Source organism: Rhopalosiphum padi, chromosome 3, assembly GCF_020882245.1.
Source record: "Rhopalosiphum padi isolate XX-2018 chromosome 3, ASM2088224v1, whole genome shotgun sequence".
Classification (NCBI taxonomy): domain Eukaryota; kingdom Metazoa; phylum Arthropoda; class Insecta; order Hemiptera; family Aphididae; genus Rhopalosiphum; species Rhopalosiphum padi.
In genome coordinates, this window is record NC_083599.1 from 5378736 (window position 1) to 5403849 (window position 25114).

General features: G+C 24.7%; 2 protein-coding genes across 4 annotated transcripts; one reads left to right on the plus strand and one right to left on the minus strand.

Annotated features, from left to right (window-relative positions):
• Window positions 1-1560: 1560 nt before the first annotated feature.
• On the minus strand, window positions 1561-8363 carry LOC132923866 (sperm-associated antigen 6-like). The gene is made up of 10 exons (XM_060987848.1): window positions 8333-8363; window positions 7982-8247; window positions 5613-5826; window positions 4306-4490; window positions 3366-3539; window positions 2900-3052; window positions 2668-2817; window positions 2441-2602; window positions 1936-2081; window positions 1561-1793 (listed from the first exon to the last, which is right to left on the minus strand). Exons 1-10 carry the CDS (start codon window positions 8361-8363, stop codon window positions 1616-1618), a joined length of 1659 nt encoding a protein of 552 aa, XP_060843831.1. The 3' UTR covers window positions 1561-1615.
• A 1208-nt stretch (window positions 8364-9571) lies between these two features.
• Window positions 9572-16035, plus strand: LOC132926672 (beclin 1-associated autophagy-related key regulator). 3 transcript variants are annotated; one of them, XM_060991064.1, is made up of 9 exons: window positions 9572-10139; window positions 11096-11201; window positions 11288-11369; window positions 11881-12121; window positions 14413-14606; window positions 14692-14857; window positions 14919-15095; window positions 15272-15395; window positions 15464-16035. In XM_060991064.1, the coding sequence occupies exons 1-9, from the start codon at window positions 9895-9897 to the stop codon at window positions 15593-15595; spliced, it is 1467 nt and encodes a 488-aa protein (XP_060847047.1). In that variant the 5' UTR covers window positions 9572-9894; the 3' UTR covers window positions 15596-16035. The 3 variants fall into 3 exon arrangements, with proteins under 3 accessions (XP_060847047.1, XP_060847049.1, XP_060847048.1); XM_060991066.1 differs by having other exon boundaries at window positions 9573-10139; window positions 14692-14845; XM_060991065.1 differs by having other exon boundaries at window positions 9573-10130.
• Window positions 16036-25114: the final 9079 nt, after the last annotated feature.

A 25114-nucleotide genomic window follows, 5' to 3' on the forward strand; every position in this document is an offset into this window, starting at 1 on the left:
ATTATTATCGACCAACCACTACTGATTTGGATCTTATAACCAATTATATTTTCCCAGGATAAATTAAAAGATGTCTTAATTCAAGGGTCATTTCCAAAAGAAAAAACATATTTTAAATATATGATTAGTCCGAGATCATCCGACAATACAACTGATGATTGTAGTTTGACTCTTGAACAGGTATAAAAATTTAACATTTAATACTAGTTAAATAATTTTTTAGCATGACTATATACAATATTCTACAAAAGTTCACCTAATAGTAAAAAATAATATATGCGGAGAGAGGGCTAAAAATATTTTTAATTTATATACGACACACTTTTTTAATTATTTTCATTAATAGATACTTGTGATATACTAGATGCATGCTATATACTTTAGACCAAAAATGAAATAATTTTTTTTATAATAATTGTTTTTTGTATTAAGGATCATTATTACGACTATTAGAGTTCTACGTATTTATATATTTATACTCATACAAGGAGACTAGTCAACCTATTATACCCATCCTACTTCCAGACTCGACCGAATCAATTATATCCTATATTTTACCTAATTTTTACTTAAACATAAAAATTAACCCAGACGCTTTTGCGGGTTACTCTTCAAGGCTACCTAATCCACCTCTCCCGTTTAACCACCATTGAATAAATCCTTGAAAGATTTTTTTTCCGAAAGTCCATGAATCACAGCAAATGATATAACTTTTATTGAAATTAATAAAGTCATGTATAATTTATAAAAAGAATAGATTTGAAATACCAAAACATTTTTGAACATTTTTTATTCGACCATTTTAACAAAAGTATATATTTATAGATGTGTTTAACGCCACAAAATTCATGTAATTGGTGTGTAGAAACCCAATCATCGTTAAATGAAAAAGTAATATTTATTTTTGTAAATAAATGCACCAATATTTTAAAATTAAATATAAAAGAATAATATTTTCTCAGGGTAAATTTGCAAATGAAAATGGAGCAGGATTTATGGTTACTTTTATCGATATAAATGATCCTAATAACCACTGTGGTTGCGAAAAACCATATTCTTGGTTCTACGCTATACTAGATGGCTGGAATGGTGCTATGACAAAAGTTTGTGATTTATTAAAAAGAGATTAGAAAATAACATAGAAATTGTACTTAGGACAATATCCAGAAACCAGAAGCATACCGATTTTAAAAGTAAAATAATTAAAACACAATAAATACCATCACAATTTCGCGTTGTTAATAATTTGTTTCCATACATGGTATACTAGTTAGTATACTTAAATATAATATTATAATGATTAAAACATGTCTATTTTTATGAATCATCAGATTATGCTTACTTTGTATTATTTTTATATTAACACATAGTTTTTAGACTATTTGTGTAACTATCTCAAGCATGCAATAATTGAATATATATTTACAAAAAATATAAAATAAATAATAAGTTCACGAATACCTTGTGCCATTGTCTATTGATTTCATTATTCAAAAAGTCATAATATTAGTGTTATTATATTGATATTGAAAAAGTGTAAAAATACTTTTACTATAAATATTCATGTTGTATAGTTTTTATTATTTTAAATATAATTGATCACATTTAGGAAAGATTATTTATAGATGGTTTCTTCACCAGACAAATCTGTTTTTATAATTGCATAAGATTTATTCATTATGTGTTCGTGTTCATTACTTTTTAATTGACGATTAAAAAATAAACAATCACTTTGTGGCACATACTTGTCCACAGTTTTCATAACCGTTTCCGGAAAATCTCCAGCTACCATTCTAGTTTATAATAAAAACAAAAATAAATAATAATATAATATAATATAGGTAATAATAATATATATTTATATGAATACTTAATATTTTTAATATAATAAATATTTCAATGCAATGTAAAATTAATATTATATTTTTATCTTACTGTATTATGTCTTCTGGGAAACAACAATTTACCGCCTTGATAACTTGAAATAATTCTGAATGTATTTCTGGTTTAATATTTTGAATCATTTTCAAATATCCATTAGTAATAAAACTTCGCCGAGCTTGAGAGTTTTTAGGTAATATCTATAAAACGTTCAACAATAACAATTAAATTTGACTACAAATTCATATTCTTAAAAATAATAAGGCAATTTTAATTGTATGTGTACTTATTTATTGATTTAGACTTATACCTATTTTAATTTTATAAAAGAGTGCCTGTATACATTACATTATTATACAAATAAAATGTTATCAACATTTTCAAATTAGATACTTAATTAGTAATTACTTATAACTACGTAATTATATTTAAACAGGAAGAAAAAAATATATTTAACGTAAGAAACGTGCTATGAGTAAATCGTAAATGTCATCATCAGTCTATGTAACGTTAAATCACAACGTTTCATGTAAAACATATAAAGTTAACTAAGAAATACTTTGCTTATTTTATCAAGTATGATTATCATTATTTCGACAGGGATCGACGGTGTCAACAAGTTTTCTAGAACATTAAAATCATCACAATTTGTCAATATTTGTTCTAGAGCAACTGTACATTTGTGTCGGCTTTCGTTTTCCAAATTTGAATCCATATATACCTGAATAAAAATGAATATTATTTACCAATATTGTGATAAATTATTGTTTTTAGTTTTTACCTTACATTCATAATATTAGTAATAGCGTCACAAGAGCAAATATATCTCGCGTGCTCAGCACTGTGTTGGCCTATCATGCCTAATGTCCAAACAGTACCGGCTTTCGTTAACTTGTCCGTATCACTTTTTAAAATAGTAGTCAAATGCATCAATACCTTATATATATATGTATATATATAAAGTTAATAGATTACTTCTATTATGTAAAATTAAACCAATTAAAAAATGCATTTAAACCTGAGACTGAATTATGGCTAATGCAAGTTTTGGTGACATTGCTGCAATATATCCCAAAGCAAGTACAGCGGGAATTGGAGACAATTCTTGACTACACGAAATAACATTTACCAGCTTATCTATTCCGCCACTATTAACAACCATTTGAGCAATCTAAAAAAACAAAAATTTATAACTAATCAATAATATATATATGATTAAATAAGGATAATACGGTAGTAGCCAAAACGGTGTTTCATGAAACTTGGTGCATTTAATTGCTGGTAGGTATACGAATACGATATTATTATTATTATATATGATAAACACAAGTTATAATGCATTATAAAATACATCGTATAAATATATTATTCTTATAACTTCTTATATCGTAATAATAATTAATATAGGAAGTATATTTATTAAAATATGATATATTGATATAGTTTTAAAAATTAAATAGTAGCTACCTATGGTAATATTGTACCTGAACACTGTGTTGTACTACTTCGCGAATTACTTTGGCCGAATTGCTACGTATCGATTCGTCTGGATGAGCCATCAAAAATAATATTTCTGGGAATAAATTTGACTCGATTGCATTTTCAGTTAAGTACAATGAATGCTTAACAATATTTTTTATCAATATCAATGCACTTTTCTAAAAAAAAAAAAAACATCAATTTAAAAAAAAAAAATCAAAACATATTAATTATTAATAATAATTATTATTATTATTATAATGTAATAATGTTATTTTTGTTGTATATCATGCATATATTCACAATTTTTGTAACAATTTTAAACAACGTGATACTTAATATATAGAATATACATAGGTAGGAGTAAGGTAAACTTTAGTTCATACACAAACACACGTTTGACCTTTAGAAAACTAATTTAGTTTCAAAGGCATTTTAATAGTTCATAAGGTAGATATACGACTTATTTTGGTATACCTTAAAGAGGAATAAATATTTATTGTTTAATATCATCTTTTTCCTTTTAAAATTATTATAATTATTAGAGCACAATACTAGATTAATTCATATCAATATTTTCAAACATAATACAATCTTTTTGAAATTTAAAAATCGATACTAATTTATTACTATTATGAAAACTATGAAATTAAAAGTTTTTAAAATAGCATGATATAACATATCATATTGTAAGGAATAGCCCAGTTTTAAAACGTTAAAAATCGATTAGAATAAGGATATTTATTTAAATATTTTTAGATGATAAATCAAATGTAATGCATTTTGTACATATTTTTATAGTAAGTGTCACAATATTTAATTCCTCTATAGAATATTATTTTGAACACTAAGTCGAAGTAATGTAGTTTCATGTCTTGAGAACAATCAATCATGATAATTATAATTAAAAAAAAATAGTATATGAAATAAAACTGGAAAATATACCTGAACTTTCTTATCTACAAAGTTAGGCGTTAAAAAAATTATCACATGAGGTAGAGTTGGTATATCCACAATTTTTATAGCCAAATCTTCGTTATTTTTGGCCATTTCGTCTAATGCAGATAAAGCATATAATTTCAAGCTTTGTTGTTGTTCTTTTAAACATAGAACAATTTGAGGTAATACGCCTAAAAATACAAAACACGTATGTTATTACAGTATTAAAAATATGTTTTTTTGTGGGCGTTAAACATGAATAGGTCATATATTATACAAAACATGTATATTGATTAACTGTTAATTTATAAATGTTATCTGATTGTTTTTGTAAATAGAAACGTATTTTTTTTGTTTAATTATCCAATTTCGTCAAAATTAGAACTTTAAATATCTATAAAAATATCAATTATATTATAATTTATAACTACAAACATTTAAAATGATAAAGTATTTTTGTTCTCTTCTATACATTATAATAACAAATTTAATGCTTGTTCAATGATCATGAAAATGTATTTTATTCATAAAATGTTCATACAAATTTATAAAAATATATTTTTTAGGGACACTTTGAGTTCTAACTTTTATGAAATTGGATATTTCATGTAACGTTTTTAGTTATTAGGTTGTAGTAATGTAATTAAAAAAGTATTAGTGGAAGGACTCGGTACTTTTTTTTATTACACTTATTATTGTTTTCTAAATCATGAAGTTTTCAAAATATGTATAGAAGAATTCATAAAACAAACCATTTGTACCATTACTCCATTGGTACGCGCGGTATTGACTTTTAATTGAATAACAATGATATATAATAAAATATATGCTATAATAATTAATAATATTATACCTATACATAGGATGTTTATGTTTTTGAAAATATTAGTTCAAACTACCGTCCTACTAATAAGAAAATAAATTATAAATATTAAAATATCTTAGAAATAGAAGCTGCAGGTTTTGTGTCAATATATTCATCAATATCGTTTTTTGTTTATTGATTGATGATTGAATTCAAATTTAACACAACCGATACAGTAACCTATTCAATGACGAGATAAACTCAATATAGTGTTCCACAGCGTAATGTATATCATACATTTTAAATTATTGTTTTGGTTAATTCTCATAAAATTTTTTATTTTTTTCATGTCAAAAATTTAAAACATCCTTTTATTTAAAAATCTGATTAAACCTATTTTAATCATATACTATTATTATCAGAGAACAATGGACATTTATGAATTAAATATAAACTATAATAATGTTAATATTTATGAAAATAATTTGGCTCATATTTTAATAAATACCATAGTTTACGATTAGTTGTGATAGTTTCACGTCTAGGCGGGTAATGCAAGTAATTGCTTGCATAGCAGCTTCTCTGACCAATGAATCAAAGTCCTTCATGCATATCAAAATAGCGTCTATTCCTCCACATTCTTTGATTACGATTTCAGTACTTTCCGATGAATATTTAGAAAGATTTTTAACAAGATTCATGCAATTTTTTTTATAATATTTCTATAATAAAAAAAATATATAAGATGGTAATATAATTTTATTTATTATTTAACCTATATTTTATTAAATTTTTAAAAATTTAAAAAAGTCAAATATATTTGTATCTTTTTTTTAATTAAAATTATTTTTGATTTAATAAGAGTATACATCTACATCTTTAGAAAAATTGTTAAATAGGTACTTAGAAAGTTGGGAATATATTTTTAACCTAACCTTATTTATAAAACGAATTCCGCATGAAATTACATCTACATTTTGATATTATATATAGTATTAGTATACTTTATTTAGTATTTTAGTTACATTTTGTAAGACTTAAAATGAAATACATGTTTAAATTGTAAAATTATAAAGCATTTAAGTTTGCAATATATTGCTGAATTCACTCTTACTACAACTTATTACGACCATAATCGTGTGCAAGAATTTTTTGAGGTACCTATGTATGTGTTGTGTGCAGAAATGATGCAGAATAAAAATGTAGTATATTAGTTACTCGTAGTATTTCCTTGAATTAATGTATTAGTTACTGCTTACTATATTACACAGCTATATAAAATAAAAATTGACAAATATTATCAATATTAATAAAATATATAAAAAAAAATAAATACATTTATATTTTATAGTATTATAAAAATATATTAGTTTTATACCTTAATGTTAAAGTTTTGAACTTTTTACTTATAATAATTAATAATTATAACACCTAGTATTTATTTTGTAAATAAATCAAACGTTAAAAGTAAGCCAAATTTTCTCAGAGTATATATTAAGCATCATAGCCAGTGGTAAAAATAGTAAAATACCGTTTTTTTGTTTTTAAATAAAATTAATTTATACGCAATTATATAATGATCAAAACATTTTTGTTATGATTATTATGTTAAGTTAGATTAAGTTAATTTATGCTGATTAATGCATTTTAAGTAAGATTATTTAAAAAACTATTATCGTCTTTGAAAATATTTTTTTTTCATAATTAGGCATAAGTCTTAATTCAACGTATTTTTTTTATACTTGTAGCAATAATTTTTTTTCATTTTTTTATGAAAACATGTATTTTTTAATTTTTACATTTTTTTAGAATACTTCGACGAATAAAAATTAAATTATGAATAGTTTATGAGTTATAAGTATTCAACGTTTATGAGTGGGTGTGAGTGGTATCTCTGTACTCTACATAATATTTTTCCAGTACACCATTCATCTAAACTTTAAATACTTATAAATTATAACTAATAAACTAATTGTTTGAAATTAAATTTGATTTAGATCAAAATACTCCATATTATAATTTACTGCTTAGGAATATGAAATTGAAAACAGGAAAAATAGGTAACCACTTTGCTATACATTATACAGTAGCATTCGAGTGTACACAGACGAGGTATTAAGTCACTGTAATGAATGTGTTAAATTTAAATTCAATAATAAATTATTGCATATTATCTTGTATTAATTTTTCAAATTTTTCATGTAAAAAGAAAAAAAATTCCAACTTATAATTTGCAAATTTTTGCAATTTTTAAGAATTTCGTTAAAATTCTAACTTAAATCTTATAAAAAAATATTGTGATCATTGATCATACATTTTCGATATTTTTTAATTGGTAGAAAATTAAAAAATATAAAAAATATGAGGAGTAACCACGTATTAAATTTTCAAATTTGTTGATTGAGCTATAAAATTATTTTTCTTGTTATTTTTCGTGTATAGATACAAACTCAAAAAACATTGTAAAATTTATTGATTCAGATGTATATTCAAAAAAGTAAAAAGTAAAAATAATAAAAACAATTAATGACTTAAAATTATGTAAAAAAAATATTTTCAAAAACGTTAGTGTTTTTTGAAATAATAACTGTCTTACGGTATCACCCCGTGTTATTACATTTTTGTACTTTTATGTGATTCACAAAAAATATCTAGGGAAACGTAATTTCAAACAGATATGTTTTTGCAGATAAAAAAGGGCCCGATCAAACTTCTTTTTCCTTTTAAAATACAATCTCAAATAAATATGTAATACATAAAAAAAATATTATACATTCACTAATGTTATATTATTATACACTATAATTGTTATATTTATAAAATATAGCCGTATAGGTGTATTTAATATTGTATATAACTACATAAAACTTGACTTACATTTTCCTTCACAAGCTGTCCGAGTAACCGACTTAATAGATTTTTCGAACATACTATTTGTCTGGCGCACGGTTCACTATTACCAGCCAATCTTACTAAACACAATACTGCGTTCATTCTTACAGTAGGATTTATGTTAATCACTAATGGCATAACTATCTTGACAACATGGCTTTCGTACAAACATTCGATATAAGCAGGTTTTGCCGCTAATTCTGCTATGTTCTGCACGAATGTCAACTGGCTTTTTGCATAGTTATCGAAAGCTATATTTTAGTGAACGAAATACATTTTTAGGTAGTGTTTAGTATTATTTTATTTCAGAATATCATGAAATACGTTATTATATACTTTGTACGACGACTTTTGGAGATGGACTCATGATATTGAAAATATTATTATTTATTATTTACTAGTAATATATTTAAATCTTTCAAATAATCTCAAGAAGAATTCTAAATACCTAATATACAATAGTTTACATGTTACTATAGAAACATATACCTATGTAATTATCTAAAATCATTTATAAATACATCTATATTAAATTAGAATAATAGGTATGATGCTATTATTTATCACTTACCTACAGACTATACCACGATTTTATCAAAAAAGTACCTATAATTATAAATTATAATAATTTGATTTAACCGTGGTCTATATTCTATATTTATTTACGTAAGTACCTACCAAAAATGAAACGAGTGCCTGTAGACTGTGGTTCTTTTTTATCCCAATTTCTTAATTTATTTGTATTTGTACGACATTAAAATCAAAACTTAATTTTAACTTGTTTTTCGATAATTTATAATTTCATTATATTATATTAATAGGTAAATGATAACTAATACTAGTACAAATGAAATGTGTAACTATAGGCATATCGTGTAATATAAACATAGGATTCAATTTTACAATTTTAACCAAACCTACATGTATATAAATAGGTGTAAGTAGGTATATACCTAGGTATTCATATAAATAACCTTTATAATATGTATACATTTTCCTTCAAAATAATGATGATTTTTTAAAAAAAAAAAAACAAAAAATTCGAGCACCGTGTTATAATCAAAGCGTCGCACAAATCCACCGGAGCGGAAATAAACGTGATGTGCATAATTCAATAGTTATTAACGAATAACAACAAGGGTTTAGCTCTAAGAAAAAATCGAATAGTTTCTATAGCAGTAGGTACTAGGTATAGTATACCTATAACATATAATATTATTTTATTATAATCTATAGAAAAGAACACTTTTGCTATAGGTATTATTGCCGTATTGCCGAGGATTATATTATATACGAATCAGTGTACGACATTGAAATACATAACAATCCCAACGAACGAGAAGTTGTGATTTTTATTTTTTTCGAGTGGGTAGTCATCAATCGTTCATTGGAGCGGAAACACTCGTGTTTTGTACGATTAAAATGTGAGTTAATCGACTTATCGACACGATTTTTTTTTTCGTCGTTTTTCGCACAGTGCGGCGGCGGCGGCCGATCCCGTCCGAGTCGACGACGGCCTCGTTCGTTTTTACGACGCACGACCACTGAGACAACGTCAGCTGATCGCTATCACGTAACGACGTAATCGCGTGCGCGCGCGTGTGTGTGTGCGTCCGTGTATAACAACAGTAGTGTAACGCTAGAAAAGTCAAAGGTACGTCAGTACGCGTTGTTGTTTTTGTTGTCGCTGTTGTCCTTGTCTCCGCGATCGTTGTCATTATTGTTGTCGTTAACCCGTTTGTAGACGTCGTCGTAGTCGTTAGCGGTTTCGGTGGTTTCGCGACGACGTCGGTAGGCACCCGATCTCGCGTATGGCCGCCCTACTTGTCTCGTCCAATGTCGACAACAACCACTGTTGACGTTGTTCTATTGCGTTGTCGTCGCCGCCGCCACCGCCGATGGATAGACCATCCGCGATTGTCCCGGCGGGACCGGCCGCGACTCCGTCTGCGGCCCCAGCCCCGGCAGGGTCGAGCAAGGGATGCGGCGTGCCGGGATGCCGGAAAACCAGCCAAAAGTGGTGTTGCGGCACCGAACAGTGTCCGATGTGCCATAGATTCCGCAAGTTGTTCCACTGCAAGACCTGTGTTGGGAATGGCGACTTTGGACACTCGTCGGCCTTTGACAAGGGCAGGTCAGTTCGGTAATGCGTACGGTTTCAAGTCCACTTGATTCCGCTGACATATTATTTATATTTCATGTTTTATAATAATAATGTGTATAACTCAGTGATTATGTTACGATCAGAAGCCGAGTAGCTAAAATTCTCACTGGTCAAACAGATATTTCAGACCACTTAAATATACCCTTACCAGTACCACCTTAACTAATTTAAAATATTATGTTTGATTGGGATACGTTTTAAAATCTGTATTTGATTATTGCAATTTTTTTCATAGTATTGTTTACCATAATATAATTTTAACTAAAAAACTTTCTATATTCGTATAACTTACTTTCCTCTACGACTTTAGTAATAGGTAAATACACTAAATTGATTTTAGCTATATAATATTTGCTCTATACAATGTATTTTGTTCATCTAGGTATTTCTTGAAATTCTCAACTTAGATAATGTATGATTCAATATAAATTTTATCAAATATAAAAATGTTTAAAATGTTAAAACTAAGTATTTATAAAAAAAAAATGATTCATTTAATTAGAAATGTATTTGGCCAATAATTCTACTAAACCATAAACCATTAAAGGATCATTAGGTAGTACCATACCTACCTCAATATTGATTCATTAAATGTTAATGATTATTTATACAACTCAGCATTAGTAAAATTTCTTAAAAATGAATAATATTATGTTCATATTAAATCTATGGTTTTATTAAAGTTACCATGTATTCACTTGAAATGGGGTCTATTTTGACTTCACACTAGTTTTTTGCAATTTTGTATTGCAATTTACCGTTTATATTAGTACCTGCTTAGTTATTATTTGCATAATTTTGGTATTTAATTAAATACAAGGTACAATAGTAATTAAATAATATTGAAAATATTATATTTTTTTTTATGAATATGTTTAAATATTGAAAATGTTAACCTATAATTTATTAAGCTAACTTTTATTTTATTTTTTTAGGTTTTTCAAAAAACAAATGAAATATCAAAGTATTGTCTATAGTTCTAATTTGTTCAAAAATGATTGTGCTAATATGTTTTCAAAAAGACAGTGTACAACTTTGAAGGTATAAATATTTATTTACAATAACATTATTCAAAAAAATTTTTTAAAAGTGAAATAGTTCTATTAATATTTATTTTAATGTTTTAGAAAACAGAAACTTCAATATTACAAGAAAAAATTAGATTATTAAAACTTGCTATATCGGACAAAAACAAAATCCTAACAGATAGTAAGAAATATGACACTAACATAAATATTAATATAGTGAAGTCACTATTCTTTTAATACCGGGATTTTTTTTAGAAGTTACTAATATTAAATTAAATTAAATAGTGTACAATTATTTCAAATATATAACATAGATATTCACTTTCCTTGTTTAAAGTAACACTATGTGTTTAAATTTATTTTAAAAGCTACTTAGTGATTTCAATAGAATAATTTATTTCTGTATGCAATAAGTACTGTAATGCATGTCAATCTATAACTTATTCTATTTAATTTTAATTAAATTATAAAAATAATTACATTAATTCTAACTTAAGTTTACAGTAATAGTGTTATAATAATAAATTATTTTGTACTATCTTAGTTTATATAACAATTTTAGTTTTAAATCTTGGTTTATTGACTTCTGCAAATTAAAGTCTGCGTAATATGAAATTACTAATGAAATATAATATTTTACTTATAATTTTTCCTACTAATTAATTGAATTTATCTTAATTGTTCTGTTATAGAAAAAAATCAACTAAAAAAAATTAAATTAGAAATAGATAATCAAAAATCAAGAGTTGATCGATATGGAAGACGTGTAGTGCGATTAGAAGATTTTACCAAAGGTCAATTATCAGTTTTAAATGATAAAAAAAATGAACTATTTGCTATTAGACCTAATTTAAAGAATGTAATTCAAACACGTGTTAATCAGCTTGTAACTCATATATTCTCCTTGAATGAAGTACATCCAACTATTTTACTGTGAGTATAATATTTCATAATGCTTTAAATTGTATTTATAAAATATTAGATTACAAGCTATCAATTATATTTCTTAACATTAATATTGGTGATAAAAAATCAACATTATAAATATTATTGGTTATTGCTTATTATGTTACTATTAAGAGAATGTTATATCCGCTTGTGTTGTCTCTGTCTTACGTATGTACAATATAGAAAATCGTTCAGCTGAACACATTTTATGTTGTTAACTTTAATATCAAATTCAATTCTCTTATTATCAAACTTAAAGGTAAGAAAATTATCCAGGACATGTTATAATATGTTTTTATTGATATTATTATTTTAAATTGAGTTATGAACATTTTAAAGTTGTAATATTTTATATAGCTATAACTAACTTTAAAATGATAATATCAATAAAATCTAGTGATGGGTCGAACTCTGATTTTTTAAATCGAACCGAACTTGAACCGAACTTTAAATTATTTTTTCGAACTCGAACCGAACCGAACCTTCATATTTTCTACCGAACCGAACCGAAACGAACCTAGAATCATTTTAAGTCGAACTCGAACTCGAACTCAATATTTTTTATCATTATTATTATAAATGATACATAAGGTGCCTGTTATAGTTTATAACTTTCTATCGCCAATAGTCTAATTATTTCTAAAAAATGATTATCAATTTTTATTTTTTTTAAATAAATTTTGAAGAATTGTACAAATATTTGGTCTCTGAACTATCGTGGTCAGTAAGTCAGGTTCGACAAATATTTTCAAGTTCGATTTTCGAACAGTCAAAGATGTTTGATAGTTCGGTTCGAATTTTTTTCGTGCCGAGTTCGAATTTCGAATCAAACCGAACATCAAGGGTTCGGTTCGAGATTCGAACAGTTTGACCCATCACTAATAAAATCATATGACATATACTAAATAATATTCTTACCTTTAAGTTTGATAATAGGTAAATTGACTTCATTATTAAAACTAACAACATAAAATGTGTTTTGCCGAACGCAAATTTTGTATGATGTACATGGTGTACAAAAGACAGAGACAAAACATAAGAGTATAATACTAATAGCACTAGGAATGCACCTAAATTGGTACTTTGAACCAACTAAAATGCAGATGGGAAAGTTATTAAAATAATTTAACTAGTGAAATGTGTACTATTACTTATTAGTAAATAATATGTTATTATTTTATATTGATTGTTGATATGACTATAACATTGTATCAAATTAATAAAATTCTTTTTTGTATTTTTTGCTCTAAGATAGATACACTTTTATAAAATAATAATGTTGAGTTAATTATTTTAAAATTGTATCAATGTATGACTAACAGCCAACCCCATTATTTTATGATTTAAAATAAACATATCGCCCCATATAATATAATATATTATAAGAAATCATATCATACGAGTATAACTCCTATACATAGACAGTAGGCACTTGTCTAAAAATTATTGCTTACACTTGTCCTATTAGTCATACCTGCAAGTATTTTCTCAGTCTTACTTATGCTTAACACATCAGCATTTTCAATTTTATGCTATTAAAGTGATTTGTCCTCTTATGAAATTTTAGTTAAGAACATTATCTATGTTTCCTTGTTAGATTTTTACGTTACTTTAATTTATAACTTGGCAAGTTATGAATATTTAAAGTATTATTATTTAAAAATGTTGATAGTATACTGAACAATTTAAATATCTTCAAAAACCAACGAAAGAACACAGATAATGTCTATACATTTGTTAATAAGTCAATTCATTCTAATATTAAAGTTAACCACACAAAATTAGAATTGCTTTACATGTATTTTAGTATGTTATGCGTTGGTAAGATGATATAACACTTGTAGGTAAGAAGTCTTTTTAAGCCTTAAGCCCTTAAAACAACAAATTTATTAGATGTAATAAATGATAACTAAACTTAACTCTTATATCTATCAAATCATTTATAAATGTATAAAATATCTTAAAAATACAATTTTAAACAAGTCTAGTATAAGAATTGAGTTGTCAGAAAAAAAAACTATATTACCAAGTTACTCCTTTTGAGTGTTTTTATCATATAAAAAGATCGTAAAACCAACAATGAAAATTTCTTTTTAATTGAATAAAGATTCAAGTTGTTGCAACATTATTAGCTAATTTCTAATATTATTAGAATTTTAAATACTTATTTTAGAATATATTACTATATTATCTTAAAAGTTTAAGTATTATTTTTAGAATACTTTGATTAAGTGTTTTCAAAATTTAAATAATTTTTACTTTTTATTTTGTGATAGAAATGAAGAATTGGAAGCTACTAATAGTAATAATAGTTTAAGTCATGCATTAGCGGAAGCTTCAAAACTAACGTATGTATGTGGTCAATGGGTAGATACTTGTGAAGAATGGTCGAGGCAAACAGAACTTGGTTACCGCATCGTAGCACCCACTCTTCCAGCAAATGGAGACTACTCTGCATATAATGAATGGGGTTTATATTTAAAATAAATGTATCTAATATATTTAAGCAATAGTACAGTTTAATAACGCTTTTTTCATTTTTATTTGTTTTCCAGTTTCAGATAAGAATAGGGATTATGCATTTCATCAAACTTTTGTTGAACCAAATCCTGCGTGCACAATAAGTGCTGCTCTTACATATACCTCGCAGTTAGTAAAGCAACTTTCCTTTTTTATAGACGTTTTTTTACCTAGGCGTCCAAATTTTAGGTATTGTAATCGGTAAACATACACTATATACCTTAGAATTGAGGTATAATACTTAATATTTATATATTTGTAGTGAATTTTGTGGTAATGAGCTGAATGAAACAAAATTTGCAAAATATGTTACCCACTTGAATGCTAACATTCTTTACTTGTGCTTTTCACAAAATGTTGACCCTAAATTACTACATCCTGATCACACATTAAAAAATTTGCTGCAACTATTGGATACATCTGTTAGTGATCTAGGAAGGTAAAATTAAAATTTTTATTAACCACCAATGCTAACTTTAAGCTATTAAATAACTTTAAAATTGTATTAATACTTTAAATTTATTATGGTACATAATCTACATTTTTAAATATAATAATAACTCAAGTAAAATTCTGAATAAATATATCATTTGTTATAACATATTTTTGTTTTAGGGTGGATCCACCAGATATTGATAGTAAACTATGCAATGCATTCGAAGAAAAGATAACTTTTCAATTGTTTTCATTTACTGGTGATTCGGACTCTGAAGAAGACAATTATTATGAATGGGAAGCTGTAAGTTTAAAATGACTGACAAATTATATTTCAATTTTTTTAAGTGTATAAATGTATTGTTTTTTAAGGTACCAAATGTGGAATACCCTGCAGATCATACTCAATTGTCATCACAGTCTGCAAGTAGTGTTGTTAGAGCAGGCCTTGTAGCTAGTACAGCAGCCAGTTTAGCCTCCATGTGGCGTGGTTGGACTAAATAATAAGTTATAAATTCTAATAAACGTTTTCTTCTTTATTGTATTAATCTAAAAACCCACAAATTTGCACTTGCCTGAGATTATTTTTGTGCACATCACAAATTTCATCATCTGAAACAGTGCAAATTTAGATAGCAAATACAATCTATTTGTTTAGATATTATACTAAACCTCAGCTTTTTATTTTTTTAAATTTATGTTATATTAATTAGGAACAGAGTAAAATGTATTTTGTTGTTACCAAAATTGTATTATACCTATATTATTCATGTACTCATTGATTTCAAAATATTGTTTCATTTTTTAAATCAATTATAATATTATGTTTATATATTATTATAAAGTCATGAACTAGCTAAATAATTATAAAATGTTGAATTATGATAAGACCCCAAAACAAAATATTAATGACCAATAATCAGAATATAAGTTTAATAAATTTATGGAACATTTTTTTTATATTACAATTAAAATTCACTGTAATTATATTTGTTACAAATTTCAAATTATTTTTCTAGGATATTACAATTTAAAATCTCAAATAAAATATTTATTGTATACCAATTGACAATTGAATGAAGTTTTTAAATATTACCTTAAATAATTAATTTGTTGAAAATAAAAATATTAACAAAATATGAAAATTGAGTTGTTTTTAGTTATGATATTCAAAAAATCAATTGTATTATAAATAAATATTTAAATAATGCGACAATAACAATATCATACTCCATAAAGATAATTGGAAATATGTTACTAATGTTACAACATACAATTATTTACAATAACCTATATATAATGCATATTGTCCACAACCACATTAACTGATAACCTCATATTAAAGAGATTCCTAGCTACGTCAGCTATCGTATCATGTGATTTATAAAGTACATAATGATTATGGTTTTAACTAAGGTTAGAATGTTTATGCACTAAAAAATGTATGAATATATTATATGCACATGAACACTAAAAAACAGTTAAATATGTATGAACAATTTGTAAAATATGTATTAAAAAATAAAGAAATGCGGACAAAAAAATATAGACAAAATATAAACAAATTAGATCGGTACTATTCTTATGTGCTCATTATATTAACTATTGTCTATTACATTTTTAATTTTCTTATTTATTATATGAAATATATAAAAAAAAATATATATTTAAAAATAATTTCCTTTAATAATAATTATTGTTTGTTTTAAATGTTTCATTGTAAATCTTCGTCTATTTGGTGCTAATACGTCTTTGCACCTGTTAGAAGCAAAATCTCTAACACTAAACTCGCAGTATAGGTACTCTACATCAATTGTAAATTAGACGGCAACTAACTACAAATTATTAAACGTTCTGTGAAAATATTGGATGAAATTGTAATGGCTCGCAGTTTTAAGATAAATTTTGATTGTTAAAATTGATGAAAATTTGATCGAAAATTATATTTAAGTAGGTATCTTTACTGCGTATAACCACATTCAATTCTAAACAATAAATAAGTGATAATTTGTAATAAACAAATTATTAAATTTATATCAGATTCAGTTAATAAAATATAAAATTACGGTATTTTTCAGAATTTTGCATCGAAAACCGTTAAATATGTGCTTTAAAAATAGAGAAAAAAAACACAAATTATGAACTTGTAAATAAAAAATGGTAAAATATCCAATTATATGCAAAATACATTTTTGATATTTTGAATATAGATATCATGAAATACATTTCTATACAAAAATGGAAGCTATTGGACAACCTAAACGAAATATGCAAAATTATAAACATCCTAACCATAGTTATAATTAGTAACTAGTATATTAGTTTATCTGCACTAAACTGTCTCAACACACTAATTAAAAAAAAAAAATTGAAACTGTATTTAATTCATTTATTTTAGTATAACTCAATACATTTGTATTTGTATGTGACGTTGACTACTGTTTACACTAACTAAATTGTACTAATTAGATACATTATTAATACTTTTTATTTAAATAACACATTATTGTATACTTTATATGTTTAACTGGTGTTACTTAATTTAATTTATTTTGGAAAAATATTCTTTTTTTTAGTTGTAAACAATTAATATACATACAAATAATTGGAGTAGTGATCTATAAATTACACACACATGTTACAACATACTTTTCTAATAGCTAGGTATAAAATTTTATGAATTCATCTAGGCAACTTCAAAAAACAAAAAAAAAAAACAGAAAACAACATCAATTAACAACAGATCCAAGAATTATGATTTCATGAATTTTTCATTTAAGATATCGATCGATGATCATGAATCTCAACCATCTAAGAATATGCAATATAATATATCTATTATCTACCTTTAATACTATTAATATTAAAACTGTTTTATAGTTACCATACGTTTACTAATAATATAATAAGTTAAAATATATTACATTTAAAATTGGTTGAAAAAAAATAAAAATATGTAGTATTAATAATAGTATGTTAAATTATTTTCACATAAGACTTTAATATAATATTTTCAACCATCTTTCCGATTATTTTGAATACAATTTTCCAATTTTAAACATTTCTATTAATTCTATTATAAACCAATGTAGAAAACAATATTGAAATGCCTAATAGTTTATAGGTATCATTAAGTGTATATTATACTTGACTAAAGACAGTTAAAATTTCAATGTGTCAAATAAATGTTGTATGTGCCTATATAATTTTAAATAACTTAATTATAAATTGCACTAATTGCAGCTATATTAACTTATAGAGCTTATATACATTTTATAAATGCATATTTAATATTATTTCTTCTAAAATCATAAACAATATAATTTCCTGTATATTAATATTGTGTACAAATTAAAAGTAATAATCGGTATAAGTTATGTTTGTCAATAATAAAACATCAATAATTGGTTTCAGTTTCTAAATAACCTATAAAAAATTCTACAAACCATTGTAGGTGAATATCAATACAAAAAATTGTTTTAAGGAAATACTTATTATGTATAAATAAATTTAACCATATCAGCATCATCTATACTACAAAATCTTCTTCCCTAATAACTGAAATAACTAAAATTGCAAGAAATGGTGTAAATTATGTATAAATATCAATACAATATTAATAAAAATAAAAATGCACTTATTTTTATTATTAGATAATATATTTTTGATTGTAACATAATATTACGCTCGCTTATATTTGAATAAATTCCTCCGCTAATATTATATTTTAATCTTACGCTAAAACGTGCATTATACTGTTTATATATATATCATATTTTTTTTTAGAATCATTGGGGCGGCAATCAATACATATAGTTTGCAGTCACCAAATGTCAATATCGAGATTTATAAAGGCTAATATATGTGAAAAATACATAAGTGAAATCTAAGTTTTACGGGAAAAATAATCTATACCATTTTTAGTGGCCACGATCACAGAACTGTACAATTAGTGGTGTGGAATTGTGGAAGGAAGAGAACTTAAACGTCTTAAAACTCTCCAAATTATCCTACTAACGTTGATTAATAAATTAAAAAATGATAAAAATTCCTTGGAAATTATATCATTTCTTTCCGCTTATAATAATTGTTGTAATTTCCTAATATGACAATATTTCCGGGACTATATATTATATATTTGGTATATACGTTTGTGAACTCAAATATTATATTATTATTTTGTTGGGCCAGAATGACCATATTGTCTCATTACTGTACATTGGTTACCAGACTTATTATTGTTATTACCATTTATTGCTGAGTTACCTGCTTAGTTTTAAGTCATATACAATACATATATAATATACAAACCTTAACCAACACACTCACAATCATTACATTACATTACATTACTCATCAGTATTATAAGATATCTGTCGGTTGACAGTTATTTTGGTGCGTGCAAAGCATTTGATGGCCGATCTCACGGCCTATTATTGTCCATATCCGGCCTATACTATTATACCACAATATTTATTTTTATTACGAAATTAGTTACAAATTACTATAAAAATAGTGTTTCTTATTTCTGATTTTATATTCCATTAAATTATAGAAATATATAACATAAAAAAATCTAAATGTACATACATATATTTTCTTATATAATATTGAATTTTTTACAAAAAATGTTTCTTAATTAATGTATCGATTTGATAGTTAGATTTCATAAGCTTAAAAAAGTAATTCAATATCCCATAGGCCATAATAATTTTTCTTATAAGTATAAAAAAATATTTTTAATAAATAAGTATTATTTATTTTTAGGTATAAGTATTCGAAGTTGACATTTTTAAACTATAAAAATTAAAAAAATAAATAAGCCCAATATTTTAAGTTCACGTCATGATGAAATTACATAATTACATGATGGATAGTAATAAGTATTAAAATGTTTGTTATAATTCAAAATATATTTGCATTGGGGAAATACCGATGCACGGTATAAATCATAAGATATAACAGGTTGGGTTAAATTATTAAAAAATATATACAAAGTTATTTTTTATGAACTTACAAAACCCATTATATATAAATAACTATTTTATTACAATTATTATAGTATAAAATGTTTTATAAATTGTCTATATATTTTCAGATATTAATTTAATTAACAATCGACTTTGCCCCAAAACATAATATTATTTACGAAATTGTTTATTAATGACACAATATTGTAGACAAGTATAGTTTAGTTCTTTAGTGAGTGGAATAAAATCCTTACAAGTTGTAGATTTGTAGATTCATACTACTATAATACTAGTCACTAGACGCGCATGATGCTTGTAGTATATAATTCTATCATAGTTAAATCTTAAATTCAAAATAAATAAATATAATAATAATAATTATCATTAAAATGTTCGTTATTAAATAATAATTCAAACTAAAACGCAGCAGTTAAGGCTATTATCTATGATATTATATTATATTATACCATATAATTGTTTAAGAAGTTTTGTGGTGAGGTGGTATTGACTCAAAAGTTAATAACAATAATATAAATCTATATTATATATCAATTAAACGCTAATTATACGTAGTATATAATATGAGATGATAAGGATAAAAATTAAATCAACCTACTGTACTGATAGTATAATACATTTTTTGAATAGCAATAAGAAAAAGTATATTTAGTGATTATGCTGACAGATCGTCTTAGCTCACAATAGTTTTTTGTGTACTTGATATATCATTGAATCCATATTCAACACATTTATTGTTGTAACACAAATGACGTAGAGTATATAAATTATATAATTAAATAATTAAAATTTAAGAATTATAAACTAACATGATTTATTTATTCAAATCAAAATATTCTGCTAGTTATTAATTTTTATTTTATACTATAAATTAGTTATAAGTAAATTAAAGTTTTCCAAATGCATATTCTTTTTAGGGTTTTTAAAGTAGAAAACAAACTCTAATGGTTATACATATATTTTATACACAATTAAGTTAATCAAGTATAGAATAAAAACAAAATACACACACACACACACACACACACACACACACACACGCTTTTAAAGTTTTAAAATTATTTGTTATACCTAATGCTATTCGTGAAAAAACAACACGTTGGTTAATGATAATAATAATCATACCCAATTATGTGTGTCAATCTCTTATTAAACGGTTTTATTCTTATAATTTTCAGTAAGTCATTAAAAGTTTAAAAGAATATAGTGATCATTGTAAAAGTTACGAGACACAAATTTCACAAATTGAGTTACAAAGTCCCATATATTAAATTTATAATAAAAAATATATGTATATATAATGCACTTACTCGCAAATACTAGAAATTAAATTATAAACATGTTAATTAATCAATAATATATTATAATTAATGATACTATCTCATTTCACAATATTATAATAACAGAAATGACCTAGCTAATATTGTCTTTATACAAATAATCAATATGTAAAAATTTACAATTTACTAATAATTACATTTTAGATTCTGAGCGAAGCGAAGAAAGTATATTTATTTATTATAAATTACTGGCAGTTTAAATTATAACTATAAATAATTAAATATTATAATTTACTTTAACAAAATTTTAAACAATATCACACATAAGTGTTTTTATAGATATGTAAAAATATTTCAAATATATCAACACAATTTTTATTGGAACTTCAATAATAAGCTCATCCCGAGTAATTTATACTGAAAACTAAAAATTTTAAAAATATAATATGGAATTGCAATATTTTTCATGGTTATTTTAAATTGAAATTTGATTGTTAAATATTACATCCTTAAATCATAACTAACGATATTCATTATATTTTAGTAATTAAAAAACATTATTTATTAGGACATGCAACGTTTACGTATATTATTATAAATTATACTGATATTGTCGGCAAACATTACTTCAACCTACTGTATAACTACTAATATGAAAATAAATTATTATACTAAATAGCAGTATCAAATAAAAAAAAAAATTAATAAACTACATATAATGGCATATACTTAGTAATATAGCTTGATATACCGTCTCCGCTCAGAATCGTTATTCGTAAAGAATGATTAACATTAAATTCAAATATAACACATCCATGTGATGCCAACACACTTACACAGATTTTTTACATAATATATAAAGCTGCACAGTTTTTACCACACGCACGTTGTACACATCATTATGTTGTCCTCTCCTGGTTTTATTATTTTTTAGAGTTTACGCATTTAAGATATTTTTTTTGTAATCTCTTATTCATTTTAACATTTTTAACACATAGATAAAACCTATTTATATAAACATTGTAATAAAAAAAAAAAACAGTTTTATTTAGATAAGATGATTTACTGTTTGCTTACATCAAAAATCAACTTTGTTAAGAACTGATGTTGTGTAAATATTCCCATTTATCGCTGTTGTATTGTTAATTAATAATTGTCTCCTCAAATTATGTCAGATAAATTCAGTTTTATACAAAAAATAACTCTCAATGTGGACATAGAAGCGTTTTCACTTTTCCGAAAAAATAAAATATAAAACACGCATAGCCTACTCCAAAATTCTCTACTCAGAATCTAAAATCCTATAACAAGTTTCACACGAAATACCATAATAATACACAAAAAAGAAATAATACGTACGTTGTGAATCGTAAAATCTGTAAAAAATAATTTTTTAGTTAATTTTTATTATGTAAAAATCTTATGCAATATAAACGTTCAGGCAATGTGATTCTACCCAATATTTTACATGGCCCGTAAAACATAAATATAAATTAGGCCAGCTTGAATTGAAATCTGTTGAAACAATTTTCTTTCTTTTGTTGTCGCTGTGAATAGATTAGTCAAGATTTTCTGGGATACATTGGGACATCTAGACAGATTATCATTATAGCGCATAAAATCTATAAAATTCATTTTTAGTAGTACTACGTTTAATTCATTAATTTATCATTTTGCGTATAATATAAGTAAATATTTTTTTATTAATTTGAAAATCTTTTCTGATTAATTATAAATTTTCAAACTTTTTGTTCAATTTCAATGTAATTCGGATTTAGTGTTTGGAAAGAACGTCGTTCATGAACGCACGTTCATATGTAGTGAACGATATGTGAACGTCATTCGTATTTTTCAAATAGAACGTGAACGTGAATGACGTTTAAATTTTTAATGAATTTGATCGATTTTTAAGAAGAGTTAAATTTATTTATCATGTAATAAATATATGTATAAAATATATTAATCGTATAATAATAATGTTTTCCCATTATAATTCCTATGATATTTATTTGATTGTAACACAAATAACATTAAAAATATAATATTATAAATATAATTCAGATACTTTATAAATTGTTTATGGTCTAAAGTTTAATTCGTATTTTTATTTTTGGGTTGTCGTATATGATTATGAGTTTTTGTATGTACTACAAGTTAACGATTCATAAACTAAATGAACGACCCAATGAACGCGTTTATTTTTTGAAAGTACGTTCACGTGAACGCGTTCGTTTAAAAAAAACACGAACGTGAACGTGAACGAATTTATTTTTTTAGTGAACGTTCCTAACACTGTTCGGATTACTAGATTTGAGTTTGACTTTCGATCTAAATTGTTTTCCCATTTTTGGATTTTGAAGAATTTAACCCACTTCTAAAAACTATCAAGTATACCAGTTCATAACCAATATCCAAATAACAACGTTGTAACTAGGCGCGGATCTAGAAATTAAATAAGGGGGGGAGGGCTAAATAAAAAAAAAATTACTTCAAGTACATAACAGCATAGGCATAAGTTTAAGTTTTAAAATATTTTAATTAGGCACCTAAGGCTTAAGGGAGGGGCTTTATCCCGCATATTTATATACGCCCGGTTGTAGCTTATATCAACAATTTTATTGTGTTTAAATAGGTAATGAAACAGGTCATGTATTTTTATTTTAATTAAAAATAGATAATAATTTATGGTCCTAACTATAAAAATGCTCAGTGTGTTTAATGAAAACTTAAAATTCAATTAATTTAATCTATAATTAGTCATGCAAAAGAAAATGTATCTGAAAAACAAATACTTACGCAGTGCTGAGTCTATAAAATTAAATACTCATGTAATATTATACGGTTGAAAAGATTTTGGTTGTGAAAATAAATTAAGGTTCTATCGTTATAAAAGTATAGAATTATGAAAGATGAGTCAAAATCAAAAATATAGCCTCAAACTAAACTCGAACGGAACTTTTTGATCATAATAATATGTAGAACCCCATAAAAAAATCAAGTATTTTTAATATTTTTATAGAGATTAAGAAAAACTTGCGTGCGATTTTTTAATATATTTTCAAAAATGTCGACTCATTGAATAATTTTTTTTATCGAAATTTATAAAATGAACCTGAAACAAAAATTGAAAATTGTGTATGTCTATAAATAATTCAAAAATATTTTGAAAAGTTTGAACATTTATTGTGACATATAATAATAAAAAAAGTATTTAAACATTTTGTCAACATTTTAAGTATCTACAATTATTTGTTTTTCGAGTAACACACAAAAAAACCAAAATCTTTTGGAAAGAAATGTCTATTTTATAAGACGGTTAAAAATTTAATAATGTTATAAAAGTTTGAACTTCATTTACTTATAAAAATTAATTTTGCTATCTGTTAAATTTTTACTTTATATGTCTTGAAAAACTTATAAAGTTCCTTAAATTAAATTTTAAAATTTTAGGTTTAAATATAGTTTTTTGTGTGTTTCTAACTAAACAATTACTTGTAGTTTTCCAGGTTTTTCGCAAAATTTTTGAAAATTTTAAATTTAAATGCTTATAAAAAAATATTGTGAATAAACAGCTGTGATGTTTTTTAATTGAAAAATTAAACGTATTTAAAAGTATTCAATTTTCAATCTTGTTTACCCATTTATAAAACAAAACAAAACAAAATCGAGTACTTCTATTGTTTTTTCCTCAAAAGAGTCAACATATTTTGAAAATTATGCCATTTATATATATATATATATATGTTACGGTAAAT